This window comes from Acanthochromis polyacanthus, chromosome 21, assembly GCF_021347895.1.
Source record: "Acanthochromis polyacanthus isolate Apoly-LR-REF ecotype Palm Island chromosome 21, KAUST_Apoly_ChrSc, whole genome shotgun sequence".
NCBI lineage: Eukaryota > Metazoa > Chordata > Actinopteri > Pomacentridae > Acanthochromis > Acanthochromis polyacanthus.
In genome coordinates this window covers 13,664,766-13,678,951 of record NC_067133.1, presented here as the reverse complement: position 1 = coordinate 13,678,951, position 14,186 = coordinate 13,664,766, and the positions used below count along the sequence as shown (strand labels likewise).

Sequence of the window (14,186 nt, the reverse complement as noted above, 5' to 3'; positions counted from 1 at the left end):
AAAAGGAGAACCCAGGCTGTGGTACAGCTGCAAGGAATTATGGGATGGCATTGACTGTTCACAAATAAGGATGGTCAAGTGTATGTTTTGACAAATAAGATAAGACAGGAAGAACTGAAGCACACATCTTTAGCATTTGATGAACTGAACTCAGATAGCTTAGATACTTCTGGATCATTTTTCTCTCTTTTCTTCCTAAGTTTTTTTGTTTGTTTTTAAAAAAAAAAAAAAAGACTATATAGCTACAACCAATCACTGACCTTCAGCCCTCCGCTGTTCCTTCTTGGACCCTACCACCTGCCCAGGTGAGGGAGGGGTGTGTAAAACCTATAACAAAACAAAATATAAATAAAAAGCAAAGGTATCACATGGCTTTTACTGACATACGGTCCACATATAAACGTATACACTGTGCATCCATGCATTTACTAGGATGTCAATAACTACAGAAACCTCTCCTCTATTCTCTCCTGCCTCAGTCCCTCACTGCTAATCAAGTTAACCTGCCTTCACTGACGGATTAGCAGGCAACTCAGACAGCACCAAACAGGTAAAACAACAGCAAAACATGAAGCTAGTTTACAGACCAATTCATAATTCCAGAACGAGGTAAGCAGATAATCCAGTAGAGATTCTCTAGTACAAATGTCTAAGTTAAGAAGTTACAAGTGTTACAAATTCACACTCTCCCGGATGGACTCTGTTAGTCCAAAAGTTTGCACACACAGTTGGAAAACTTCACACCTCGCTTGTCTGTAAAACAATGAAGCAGCTTTTTACAACAACCATATAGTCTTAACGAGTAGCATGTGATGAGTGTGTGACTAGTTTGGCTTTGGCAGGTGTCACTGAAAAGCTACAGCAACTATAAGACAGTAGAAACATGGAATATATCAGACTACTCTGAGAAATCTTGAAGAATTTTGACAGAACAAACAAGAAAAACACTCAGAGAGCACAGTACCCCGCCAAGGCTGCTCAGTTGTATCATTTAGGACAGCTGAAATCTTGAAAGAATTTGTGGCAGAAATCATGGCAACATAGAATGTGGTCATTTAATGTAGATGTACCCACAAACAAAATGACCTTGCACTGAGCACAGGCATGTGTTATGCATGTGTACGTTCTGTATGGATACCGAATTGCTTGACCTAAATATGTAGGGCGGTTGGAATTGATGGGACTCGGAAACACTCCGACAATTTAATCAATTGTTCCTTGTATCATTTCGGACAGATAAGTCTCGATAAGTCCACGGTGGTTGATTTGTAGTAGGATCACAACCGGCTGACGTCGTGTTCACTTGTTGTCGTCGTTACAGTGCTGCTATCTTGCAATGATACAGAAATATTTAACAAATCCATGGGTCCAGACTATAAGCTGCATCACTGCCAAAATCTAATCACTTGGTCCTTGTGGTCATTCCTGACTTTCCCTGAAAATTTCATCGAAATCTGTTTGCCTGTTTTTGAGTAATGTTGCTAACAGACAGACAGACAGAAAGACAAACTAACACCAATTGTCACATAACTCTGCCGAGGCTCCACCTCCTTGGCAGAGTAATAAAAGAAATAAAACTAACCTCACCCTAACCCTACTACACTTCATTTACTTGTGCAAATAGTGCCCAGTGAATTTAAGGGTTAAAATGAATTTTAATGAGGGCATGATAGAAAAAGTATTTAAAGGAGAAATAAATCTGTTCATTTTGCAACTATTATTTTTGTCATACTTGTGGCGGTGATGTCTGAGGAGCACCAGTTAACCAGGAGCCAACATCAGCAAAGCACAACAGTGACGTGGCCTCTAAAGTCCTCTAAAATCGCAGAGAGTAACCTGAAGAAGTTTATTTTTCACTTGTGAGTCCATACACTCCGAATACTTATAGAAGCAATGTTCTTTTTGTGTGTTTGTGCTGCCAGGAAACCACTGCTCTCTATCACAGCATCAAACACACAGAAACTGAACAGGAAAAGCTTCAACAGCATCAGATACCACGTTGATCTGATAGTTTTAAGAGTAAAGGAAACAGGAGAGCAGTTTCTCACATCATCATTGTGGTGGAAATGCAGCGCCATCTGTTGGAAAAAGAGCAACACAAACCTGCAGCAAAAACTATTTATTGAACAAAAAATAGTTTGATTATCAAGAAAATCAAGTCATTAAATTATACATAGCAATTATTTTTAAAAAAGTGAATATATGTATCAAATATACTGTACAATTTCTAAGGTTCATAAGTTAAAACTGGAGCTTGAAAATATGTTTAGCTTTTAAATCTGTATTTACAGTAAGAGAAAAAGAAGGATTTAAAGGATTTTAATAATAAATGGAGTAAGAAAAGTATATAATCCTTCATACAACTTCTTTTTTAAGATTCATGTTTTCTCTAAAGGATGGAAACGGTTTTAACAAAGTGCTACACTCATTCTTCTGAAAGATCAAACCAGAGAGATTTGAGTCATCAGCTTTACATTTGCAGTCTACAGGATATAGTGTGAGAACAGCAGATTAGATCAAACTAGTGAAAGTGTTCAGTCTTAAAGACAATAATGGACTGTACATTTTAAAAGCTACATTAATGAGAAGAAAACACATATTTGACAAGTTTACAACTTTAAATATTCTGACATGAAATAATAAATATTAACTCCCCTGGACCATGTTACTGAGGTTTTATAATTTTTTTCTTTTTACTATTGGTTTTCATCTTGTTTTTGCATCTTTAGAGCCATTTTTTGTGTCTTTGTGGTCTTTAATTTTCTCATTACTGTCATTTTAGGCTTGTTTGTGCTCCTTTTAGGTCCCTTTGTGGTTATCTGGCATATTTTGTGGTCATTTTGAATCTTTTTGTGATCATTTTATATCTCTGTGCAGGCATTTTGCTCATTTTGTTGCTATTTTTTCCCTCTTTGCTGTCATTTTGCTAGTTTTTGAAGTTATTTTGTGTCACTTTGTGGTCATTTTGTCTGTTTGTCATCAAGTTAAGTCTCTTTGAAGCCGCTTTTGCCTCTTTGTGGTAATTTTGTGTGTCTTTGCAGTCATTCTATCTGTTTGTCATCAATTTGAGTCTATGTACAGCCTTTTTAGCTTTCTCCATGGTCTTCAGAGTCTTGATTTGGGATTCTGTGCCCATTTTGTGTCTCTGTGGTATTTGTGCTACTTCGTGGTCATTTTGTGTCACTTTGCAGCCACATCGGAATTCTTTGTGGTTATTTGGGGTGTAATCATTTTTAGCCTCTTTGTGGTCATGCCATGTCTCTCTGTGTGTATTTTCAGTCTCTCTGCAGACATATTGAGTTCTCTTTGTGATAATTTAGAGCCTGGTTGTCGTCGTTTTGAGTGTCTTTGCCGTGGTGATCATTTGGTCTGTTGCTGGTTTGATTCTCTTTCCACATTTTACAACTGTTTGTGGTCAGTCTGGGTCTCTTTGCGGCAGTCTGGCTGACTTCTCAACTTGAAATGTGAATTCAAAGACTTCTAGGGTTTGCAGCCAACAGGCCAGTCCAGTAAAACACTGATGACAGTCACAGACCAGCTACCTGTAGCCTTCCTCTTCCTCTTCCTGCAGCAGGTGGCTGTCAGTAGGACTCACCAGCCCTTGAAGTCGGAGCAGTAGTGCGTGCAGTTTGCAGAAGTGATGTGAAGACTTTATACTGCAGCCCTTTAAGTTCATGTTTCTTCTTTCATATGACAAGTGTCACTTCCCAGTTTGCACAGTCCTGTTCTGATTAAGTTTTGCTCATTGAAGCTGAGATTGGTTTATCTATTCAAACATGTCCAGGATCCAAATGCTGCCGGTTTCCACCGATGTTTCGCTCCTATGAGGAAGTGTTGCTGATGATTTTCCTCTTGCGTAGAGACACCAGGTCATAAAAAGGGTCCTTGGTGATGCTCGCCCTGAGAAACGACATAAGGATTCAGTTTAAAGCTGTGACTACATTTTATCAGTTCTGATTGTCAGTGACCAGTTCCTCATGTTGTTTTCATTAATATGTAATCAGTCAGATTAATTTTTCCATTTTGTTTATCAACATCTAGAAGTGTGTCCAAGGATAACTAATACTACTTTGTTATTGTTTTACAAATTGAAGTCTTAGCCCGTCTTATTGCTTATGTCCAGCACCATTTTGTCAGCACAAGTTGTTTTGAGCATGATCTAAAAATACATTTGATTTATTCATTTTAAAGAAACTGAGCCAAAGGTGGAATCTTTGTATATGACCCATTGAAAACCTACTCAGATGTTGTTCTTATCAGTGGTTGGTTGTGTTTGCTTCAGCTAGCAGCCAGTTAGCTTAGCTTGTCTCTGTCTATACGTAACTAAATCCCCTAATGGCACCTTTAAGTGACTTATTATTAGGAAAAACTAAAATGTAAAAATTTTCTTTATCATGTCAGATTATTTCTTGATTCTGAGTGGTTACCAAGCAACCAGCGGAGACTCTCGGGCTACTAATAAACAATTCAGTACGTAACCCTGAGTATAATTTAACTGCACGTTCAGATTTGAGATGAGGAATGGGTCGGGGGGGTGGGGGTGGGGGGGTGTTAATTGTGGCCTGTTTGAACTCTTTCTGATCGTGTGTTCAGTACAGGCCTTGAAGACGTGACTCACAGCGGCACATGGCCTCCCATGTGTCCTCTGCAGCATCAGTAGCAGCTCTCACCTGATGGCCTCGATCCAGTCATCCCGTTCTTCTGCGCTGCCTGCACTGAGCTTATAAGACTGGTGTTTACCCTGCACCACTCTGCCTTTGTTCTCCGTCTTGCAGGCCTTGATCTTTTGTCCTTTGGGGTTATATAACTCCAGACAGTACTGTTTAAACACACATGCAGACACACAGAGCCACTGTTACTGTGTGCATATGCTCTCTGTCTACTTCAATAGACTTCTGATAGCCTTGTGACTCACTGTTCTGAGCACTTATGCTACTATTTCATTTAGCAGCTGCTGTATGATTCATTAGATTCTGTGGCAGCAGATAATGTGTTTGTGGAGGCTCATATACATTCATCCACTGTGGCACCAAAGCTGAGTGATTACCGGTTTGCTTGTGTCTTGTAGCTTCCTGACACACAGATTCTCCAGAGGAATAATCCCGATTGGATCTTTATCCTAGAAGATGAGATGCATGTTAGCATTAGACTGACAATGTTTGACTTTTCCATATTTTATATCTTTATTTTGTTACAAAGCAGCAGAGAGAAACTCACTGTGGTGTATTCAAAGTAGTACAGGCAGCTGTCCGTCAAAATGAACCACCTCCTCTTCCAGGTTTTAACTCGCCCACCTTCAACAGAGACAAAAGACTTTGTAACATACTCTGAAATCCTATCATCTCAGTGTTTACTGTGTGACATTGACGTTATTGTCTCACCGATTTTAAGCAGCCACCCTTCTCTGTCTGGATTAAAGAACGTCAGCGTGAGGTCGTTCCCATCGTCCTCTGGGATTTTGAAAGGCTCGCTGCGGATGCTCGCGTACAGTTTCTGGAAAATATTTGAAAATGGAACGTCAAATCTGAACGGAACTTGTTACTGAAAGTCTGATTCTCTTTGAAATTGATGTTCAAAGTAGGATAACTGAATAAAAAATGTACTAAACACAAAGGGAGAACAGGGAAGACAGTAACTGGACATTTTGCTCAAAAGTTGCAGCAGCAAAACTATAGCAACACGAGAAGATCAGAGATTAAATGATTTTTAAAATGGTCTGAAATTACATATTTTCATGCTTTTAAATTTCAGTTTTTTAAACTCCTAAATGTATTTTTTCTGTCTTTTTTTGTTTGCTTTGTGACAGTATGTGGTCTTTTTACATCTCTTTGCAATCATTTTGTTTCTATTTGCTATCATTTTATTTGTCTTTGTTGCCATTTTAAAAGGCCTTACTGCCATTTTATGTCTCTTTGTGTTCTTTTCTGTCTCTTTGCGGTCACTCTGAGAACACTTTGTGTCTCTTTGTGGTCATATTGTGTCTGTTTATGGTCATCTTGTGACTTTTGCAGTGACTATTGATGTCTTTGCAGTTCTGTGTCTCTTTGCAGTCATGTGTCTATGGTAGTTTCATCACTCTTAACAGTTGATTTGTGTGTTATTGCAGTCATTTTTGTACCTGTTTGTAGTAATTTTGTGTCTCTTTGCAGACATTTGGCAGTCATTTGGAGTATGTTGCAGATATTTTGGATCCTAATGAATAGTTTGTTTCTCTTTGAAGCCATTTTGGGAATCTTTCATTAGATTCTGTGGCCTTTGTGTCTCTTTGTTAGCCTAGCCACGCTAGACCCATGTTTCTGACGGCACAAGGGTCTAGGGCCGCTCGACAGGGAGGGAGGCGGGCTAGAAGGTTGTCTTTCAAATCACTCTGCAGCAATTGGGTAGGTATACAACCAATCAGCGCAACGAATAGGCTGACGTAGTTCTGAGAGCGCCGGCGGATTGTGGCTAAGTCCCATTAGCTTCCCAACCAGCGGAGCCGCGGAGCCAACTGGTATATTAAGGATTTGCCATATCCCGTCGGCATAAGTCCAAATACGTCTTTCTTCTCAATGAAACACTTCAGTGCCGTCCTTTGTTTATCTTTCAAGTTGAATTTTAGCTTCAAATCTTTAAGGGCTGTGGCCAAAGCCGAGTCAAAAGATAACTGTTTATTGTGCCCCGGTTGTTTCTGTCAGAATCGTCGCGCCTCTGTCATCACTTAGTCATGCCCGCCTTCTGACTCTACACTTCATGGTGATTCGTCCGGCCAGTTTTAGGAGAATTCAGCCTCGAGCCTTATGGAGGGTAACTAGACCCACCCTGGCAGAGAATTAAATTCGTTGCCGCGGGTTGTCTAGCGTGGCTAGGCTATCTCTTTGTGGCTGTTTTGCCAGAATGATTTTCCTCCTATAGAGGAAAGAGAATAAAAGAAAGCAGCTGACCGTGAGCAGCTCAGTGGGCAGGTCCTCTCCGTTGTTGATGGCTCTGTTCATGGACACGAATCGCTGCAGACTGGGTTTGTCTTTCACGTTGGGGTTGTGGAGACTCGTGTTGAGCATAATGATGGCAAAAGACAAGATGTAGCAGGTGTCTGTAATGGAAAGCCACAGTTTAGTTTCTGTTATCTGTTATGTCACTGTTATCACTGCCACAGCAGTGTAAATTGTCCCCATTAAAAATAATAGGTATCTGAAAGTTTGCTTGAGCCAAAACTCTTAGATTGAACATTCACTTTGATCTGATCAGAGAAAGTAGACATTTCTGGGCTTCACTCGTGCTTTACAAAAAGAACAGATTTCTTTTGACAGGAGATGTGACTTGTAGAGAATTCTCTACTTAAAGAGGCAGAAATAGATCTTGTTAATTGGACTCTGTGAGAGATTGAATCAGTCTCTTTGTGCTCGTACCTGTGGACTGGAAGACCCCTGGGTTACAGTCACAGTAACGAGTTGCAAACGCCTCCATCATCCTGTCAATCTTCTGAGCTTCTCCTGGGAGACGAAAGCTCCACAGAAACTGTCTGCAAGGGAGGAGGAGGTGTAAAAAAAAAAAAATAGACACTCAAAGTCGAGCACACATCATCGGAGAAACTAGACTGAAGTAAAACTGCAACATCTCAGTCAGACTTTCACAAACCTCAAGGCCTGCACCAAATTCAGGTCTGAGAACTCATGCAGACCCACAAACGCTTTCAGTATCTCCAGATGCATTTCCTCTCTGTGTGACAACCAAACACAACAGATAAACAATGAAAATGACTAAATTGAAAATCTGTGGCACAAATGTATAAAGCACAGCAGTCAAAACAGAAGTGTTGTTGGGACAATCTGAAAATGCACATTGAAGACGGGAGGAACGATCTTGTCCTGCAGATGTATTCCTTTCAGAGTGATCTTTGACCAAAATCTGAATGCAAGAGTTCAGGATTGTGCTTTTGTCTGCATTTACTGCATGTTATTAAAGAATAGTTTGACATTTTGGGAAATACATTAGATTAGGCGGCATACAGGACTTTAATCTGGGATCTGATGACTTTTAGACTTCACTTAACAAAATCACAACTTGTAGTCATGACCTTTGACTTGTATTGGCTTGTGGTTTTATTATTAGCCGGTGATAAATAGTCTTGCTGAATTTCAGCCTTCAAACAAATTCTTTATGTAATGTTTAGTAGAATGAATGTGAATCCATTTGTCTTGTGGTTTTATATAATGCTATTGAACCAGGACCTTCATGGGAACAATACCTGACTCTGCCTCCACTACCTCCCACTTCTCTGCCTCTTTGATTCAGAGAACAACTATTGCCACTACCAAGGGTATTGAGAAAGAAAGTTATTTGGAATAGGCTTATTCTTTCAATGAAATGTTCCATGTACATGTTTGCAGTTGCTCTTGGTGGTCTTAGTATTTTCTCAGAAGGTGTTGTCCTGTTCTGTCATAAGATGGACTTTACAAGTAATCTCTTGTTTTCTTTGTTGCTTTTTGTGCACGCATTTTTGGTGCTGCCTGCCTTATATGTGTAACACTTCAGTCATCTCCTAATTAAAAATCTTCTGTATAAATATAATGAATATGACTTGATTTTGAAAGGCAATATAAATTTGTTTGTAGGTGGACAACTGGAGAAATATAAATAGTGATTAAGCACAAATTAACTACTGTTCAGTATCATAGAGAACATTAATGGAATCAACTCAGCTTTTCTTGTTAATTTCATATATATATATATATATATATATATATTCACACCACTTAAGAATTTAAACATTACTTCTTCTTTTTTTAAAAAAAAAAGAAGTTCTTTTTTTCATGCATTGCCCCTATTGCTGTACACATGACAGCTGATTCAGTGTAGGTTTATTGAACTTGTTGAACTTATTTTCTCAGGTGCTGTTTAACTTGGCTAGTTTTACATTTTCAAACTAAGTCATGAGATAAATTTGAACTAATTATTCAGACAGCAGGCAGCAGGAGAACTTGTGGTTTTATTAGAGGGAGTTGTTCTAAACAAATACATGCTTGTCTGTTTTCTTAATGTTCTCTGAGTCTGATCCCAGCCCAGTTGGTCCCACATCAGCTGTGTGAATACTCTACCTTTCTCCCAAGAAGTTGCCGATTGCGGTTTTATTCAGTCCCTCCTCTTTGTAGAGAAACTCTGCCACTGAGTCTGATTGCCATTCAAGAAGTCCATTTTCAACCAGGTAGTAGATGCCCTGCAGCAAAAGGAATGGAATGAGAAATCTGTATTTGGAAATTAGGAGCATGTTGTTATGCTGAATGCCGATTATCGTTTATCGTGAAATCAGAGAATTTATATTTTTGTGTGTTTCAGCTTGGAAGGCAAATTCTCCCTTTCATGTTAAAAGTTGGGCACAACTTGTGTTTAAATTCTGATCAGCAGTGCTAACTCCAAACTAGTCGTATCATTTTTCCAGAAAAAAATGTCCTCTTTTCATTCTGAGTCACTGCTGTCATTAACCAGCAGCACACAGGATGAAAAAGGTTGAATGAATATAGCATGTCGGGTGCTTCGAGCCAAATCTTCAAAATATGACCCTTTTACTCGAGTGTGCACTCCTGAGAAGCACTTCTTCAAATCAGTTCCTCTTGAAGACTCTCTTAACCCCGAGAAGTCTTAGAATTTCTAATCCGCCCATTCGTACATCTATTCAGGTCTCAGCGCAAAGCGGTCACTGGCCGAGGGACCTGGTTTGAAAAAGAGGAAAGACTGAAAAGACGGAGGTCGTGGTGGTGAAGTGGAGTCTCTGCCCCACTTCAGGGAACAGGATGTGGTTTTTCTCGCTATTGCTCTTCCTCTGCGTCTGAGCTTGTGCACAGTTTGCACCTCTGAGCATCACACCGAATCCACATCCGCTGTGTGAGGAGTTATCTCTGCTGTCATGCTGCTGTTCAGCTTCAGATCCAGAGGAACTGAAGTGAGTGAAAGTATCATTTGCACCTTCACTGTGTGTTTCCATGTAAACTGCTGAATTAAATCACACAAAGCCTGTCAGAACCAAATATAGTTTTCACTCAGAGATGTCTCCATGGATGCATCACATGTTCTTTTACATGCCAGTGAAGCCCTCTGTATAGGCTGCATCATATAAGAATGCTATGATAATGATTTGATTAGGTTAGTTCGGTTTGAGTTCAAAAAAGTGCTTGGTAAAGATTAAAGGACCATCATCACAAATAATAAATGTGGTAAATGTTATGGAGCTGTGAGGTCAGAAGAAAAAACACTGATTAACAGTTTTAAAATGAAGACCAATCCGCCCTGTTAAAGTCCAGCGTTTTGTTGCCCTGTCCATTCACCCCAAGCTCCTCCTACACCAACTCTGTGGTTCTACAGCAACTCCTTCACTCCTTTTTACCTGAGGGTTACTCGGGCCACCAGAGGGTGTCATCACAAGAACATAAAGGTATTATTTTGTAGCATTTTGTGAAATTACTGATAATGTCTTGACAGCTAGCAGTGCCTTAATAATAGCAGCAGAAGATGTGCCACAGATAAACTGTAGAAAATTAATGTGAAATAAATTAGAACTAAATCAATGATAATGTGACAATGCTGTCATAAAGATTAGGTTAGATTTAGGCACAAAAAACATTCTGTTAAATCATCAGGATTTACTTTAAAATGCTTGTTTTACTGTCATGTAGTTGAGGTTTAGGAAAATAAATAATGTTCGCTTGTAGTTTGAGTCAGGTGACAAACAGAAGTCCTTAAAATCCAGTGTTTTGTTGACCCATCCATCCTCCATCTGCAAACTTAATAACAAGATCGCCTCACTTCTTACTTTTCTCTCATAATTACAAAAGCTACCAGAAGGCAGTGTCACTTAAAAAAAACAAACAAATACAATTTCAGGATATTTTCTGGTCCAACGACCACCAGAGGTCACTTAACAATACTTGTACAAACAAATGGGTTGTGAGTGTCTTTTAAGAGCAGAAAATCTACAAAAACACAAAAAGATTTCCACTCACGGTTTTGGGGTCCATGTTGAATTTCTTTTTTCCTCGCAGGAATCTCCTGTTCTTCACAACATTTTTACTGCAGCAGAAGACAATTAAAATGAAATCAAAAGATCAGAAGGCTACAAAATATTCATAATGTACATGTTTGTATAGATTGATGTTGCAACAGAGTGAAGTATGACAGAATATTAGACATACCAAACACATATAGCCCAAATACTAGAAACTGCCTATAGTCAAAAATGTCCTGCTTGATCCCACTTGGTGTTGGTGAAGGTTGTTTCATTGTTTCTGTTTTATGTTAAGTATATTAACAATATTAGGTGAAGTCACTCTCTAACCCTTACCATTCCAGTTGGAGTTGTGACACTAAATAGACCTAACTTACATATGTCAGTTGGTTTATTATTATTTTTTATCGGGGCCACATTTGTATTGAAGTTGCGTCAGTGACTGGTGTCAACGTTTCTGTTGTTTTTGTGCTGTGCAATGTGGTTGCTGAGTGGCAAAAGGGAAGTTCTGGTGGTGATCCTGCAGTAATTGCTGTTGTGTCCAGTGGTGCGTGTGTGCATTGTGTTTGCTGAAAATAAGCTTAAGTCTTGTTTGTTTTAATGCAGCAGCATATATAGAGAGTAACATTGTATTTTGTGTGCAGTTGTTTAGGCTGCATTGTGGTTTTGTAGTTTGTTCCTGTGTGGACTGCGGTCTGAATCTGGTTCATGCAGTAATAACTTGTTGGCTAGTAATTAGGTATATTCATATGCATGACATGCAGCAATAAAGTCAGTAAGTTACTGAAGCTAAAAATGCTCTCTTGGATTAATTATCTTTCCTACCATTTCTCCTCAATCATTGGATCTGATCACGATGTCTTACTGATTAATCAGAGGACAAAATATCAAAATATTTCTGTCAATCAAACTCTTACTGAAATAAACTCCTCAGATCATTTTATCTACAATGAAGGGTGCATGCTGTGAAACGGTGGGCGTTGGGGTTTGGTGGGATGCGGCCAACAGTGCTGAGAAACTCTGGTCGACATTGCCAGTAACACAATTGCAGTCACCAAATGCGGTGTCACACCACTCACTTATCACCTTCTGAATGCAGCGACAAAAGTAACAGGAAGTCCAAATATGGATTCACATGCACACAACATGTCACAACACAATTTTCTCTGTAATTCTCTGTGACTGTTACATTTCTCAGTGCCTGTGTTTTATTACAGGCATAGCTACTGTACAAACCAGATCACATTTTATCTTCCATAACATGTTGTCTGTGATGACCTACAGCCAATGGTTCGCTAAAAGCAATGGGTGAACCTTTGAAACGGCAAACTAAAAATATTGGAGCTCAACAGTTGAAATGCCAAGCTAGCGTTAATGGGCATGCATTTGAAACATTTATCTTAAAGATAAACATTGCTGAAGCACTTGAAATTGGTACCCAAATTAGCAGCTGAAATAAGTAGCAAAACATAAATTTGTGATAGTGGTTGTGATAGTTACCGACCAGGAAGAGTTAGAATAGTTAGATAAAAATAACAATTGGAAGAGTTAGCTTAAAGTTGGATTAGTTCGCTACTAATAATACATAAAAGGTTAAAAACATAGCAGCATACACATGAGGAACCCTAAAATGCTGTTCATGAAGCATATTATGTAAAAAATGGTTTTCATATGTCGTATAGAAATGTTTTAGAAGCTCGTTTAAAGTTACTTCCAAATGCAGAGGTGTCATCGAGTAGAAACGGACAAAATCAAACAACTGTCTCTATACAGTTGATTGTGAGACTTTGTCAAACTGAGCATTGCATGTGGGAGGCTAAACTACGGCAAAGTGTCGCCTAAAGAAGAGGAAGAGGCTCCGCTGACTCACAGAGGAGCTGCTGTAACAATGTCCTCATACTCACTTGTGCTCCTTAGGTTCAGGGCTGTGGATTTCTGGCATGACGTGATTGATCTCCAACCTCAGCTTCTGTTAGGAGAATAGAGAAAGACAGCGGTGTTGCTTGTGAGGGTACAAGGTTTTGCATTGCGTCACAGACACCTGCAGAATCAGTGACTCAGGGCCAATTTGCCTGCTGCTGTTATCGAATAGCCTTCAAATCCTTCATATCTCAATTAAAAGTTGGTGAATGAAAATGCCTTTTGTGTGCCGTGAAAAACTCCACGGAGGCGGCCTGGAGAGGGAGCGTACAGGAGAATAATGAGGCATTTTAACGAAGGACCTTGGAGGGATAAATGCAGCGCAGTACCTGAATGTCATCCAGCAGCTCGAACTTATGGCTCTTGACAGTGTCGCCCTGCCTGCTTTCTGCTAGGGGGAGTTTCGGTGGAGCTGTGGGGTGAGAGAAAGTGGGACAGTTAAAGTTAGGGATGGTGGCAAACACTTGATAAAACATTCAGCACTGTGGACTGACTTGACAACCTCCCTCACGCCTACTCTCGCTCTCCCAGGCCGACATGCATCACAGATTCATACTTTGCTGCTTAGAAAATCGCTGCTTCTCTTTCTGTTCTTAACAAATCAGGTTCAGTATGTATGCATAATGTATGTAGTTCACCTTAATTTGTGGAATTGCAGCATAATGTGTTAAAATCCAAGGTTGGATAGACAGATTATCATGTGTCAAAGGACTCAAATGATACAAAAGCCGAATACGAGAACTATAATGTGAGGTATAATTTCCAAGAAGACAGTCAGCAGCACTGAGCAGTACGTTCTACACCACATCACACAGTAAGAATTCTCTAAATCAGCCTTGCTTTTTGTTTTATAGCTGCCTCTGTTCACAACAATGTGAGGTATAAATGAAAAGTGAAGGATAATAAGCATACCTTTCCCCCAGAGAAAGCTGTCTTTTCTGCGTATGGCCATGTTGTTGTTGTTTGAGCGACTGACGGCTGTACAGGAAACAAACTGAGAGTCAGAGTGAGAAAAGGGCCGGCGTTGCCATGCTGAGGCACTGAACTTCACTCACCAAGACGGCTTACAGCACTTCTAATGACGTGCAAAATGACAAAATACTCGTTAGGCAACAAAAAATCTCATTCGTGCCTTATAGTTGTGCAACACTGCTATTATTACACATCTGCTATTACAAAAACTAGTGCTACACATACTACTGTCATAGTAAATGTGCTGAAATAAAGCTCTATACTTCTACCTGAATTGGGCATTCGCTACAATGATGTAATTGTACTAGAGTTGCTG

At 39.6% G+C, this 14,186-nt stretch overlaps 1 protein-coding gene across 1 annotated transcript; it reads right to left on the bottom strand.

The window, feature by feature from the left end:
• Positions 1 to 2,192: 2,192 nt before the first annotated feature.
• LOC110954119 (cytohesin-4-like) lies at positions 2,193 to 13,912 on the bottom strand. The gene is made up of 13 exons (XM_022198447.2): positions 13,811 to 13,912; positions 13,228 to 13,310; positions 12,883 to 12,947; positions 10,977 to 11,043; positions 9,078 to 9,196; positions 7,618 to 7,698; positions 7,389 to 7,501; positions 6,924 to 7,072; positions 5,382 to 5,493; positions 5,218 to 5,294; positions 5,048 to 5,119; positions 4,671 to 4,819; positions 2,193 to 3,900 (listed from the first exon to the last, which is right to left on the bottom strand). Exons 1-13 carry the CDS (start codon positions 13,848 to 13,850, stop codon positions 3,822 to 3,824), a joined length of 1,206 nt encoding a protein of 401 aa, XP_022054139.1. The 5' UTR covers positions 13,851 to 13,912; the 3' UTR covers positions 2,193 to 3,821.
• Positions 13,913 to 14,186: the final 274 nt, after the last annotated feature.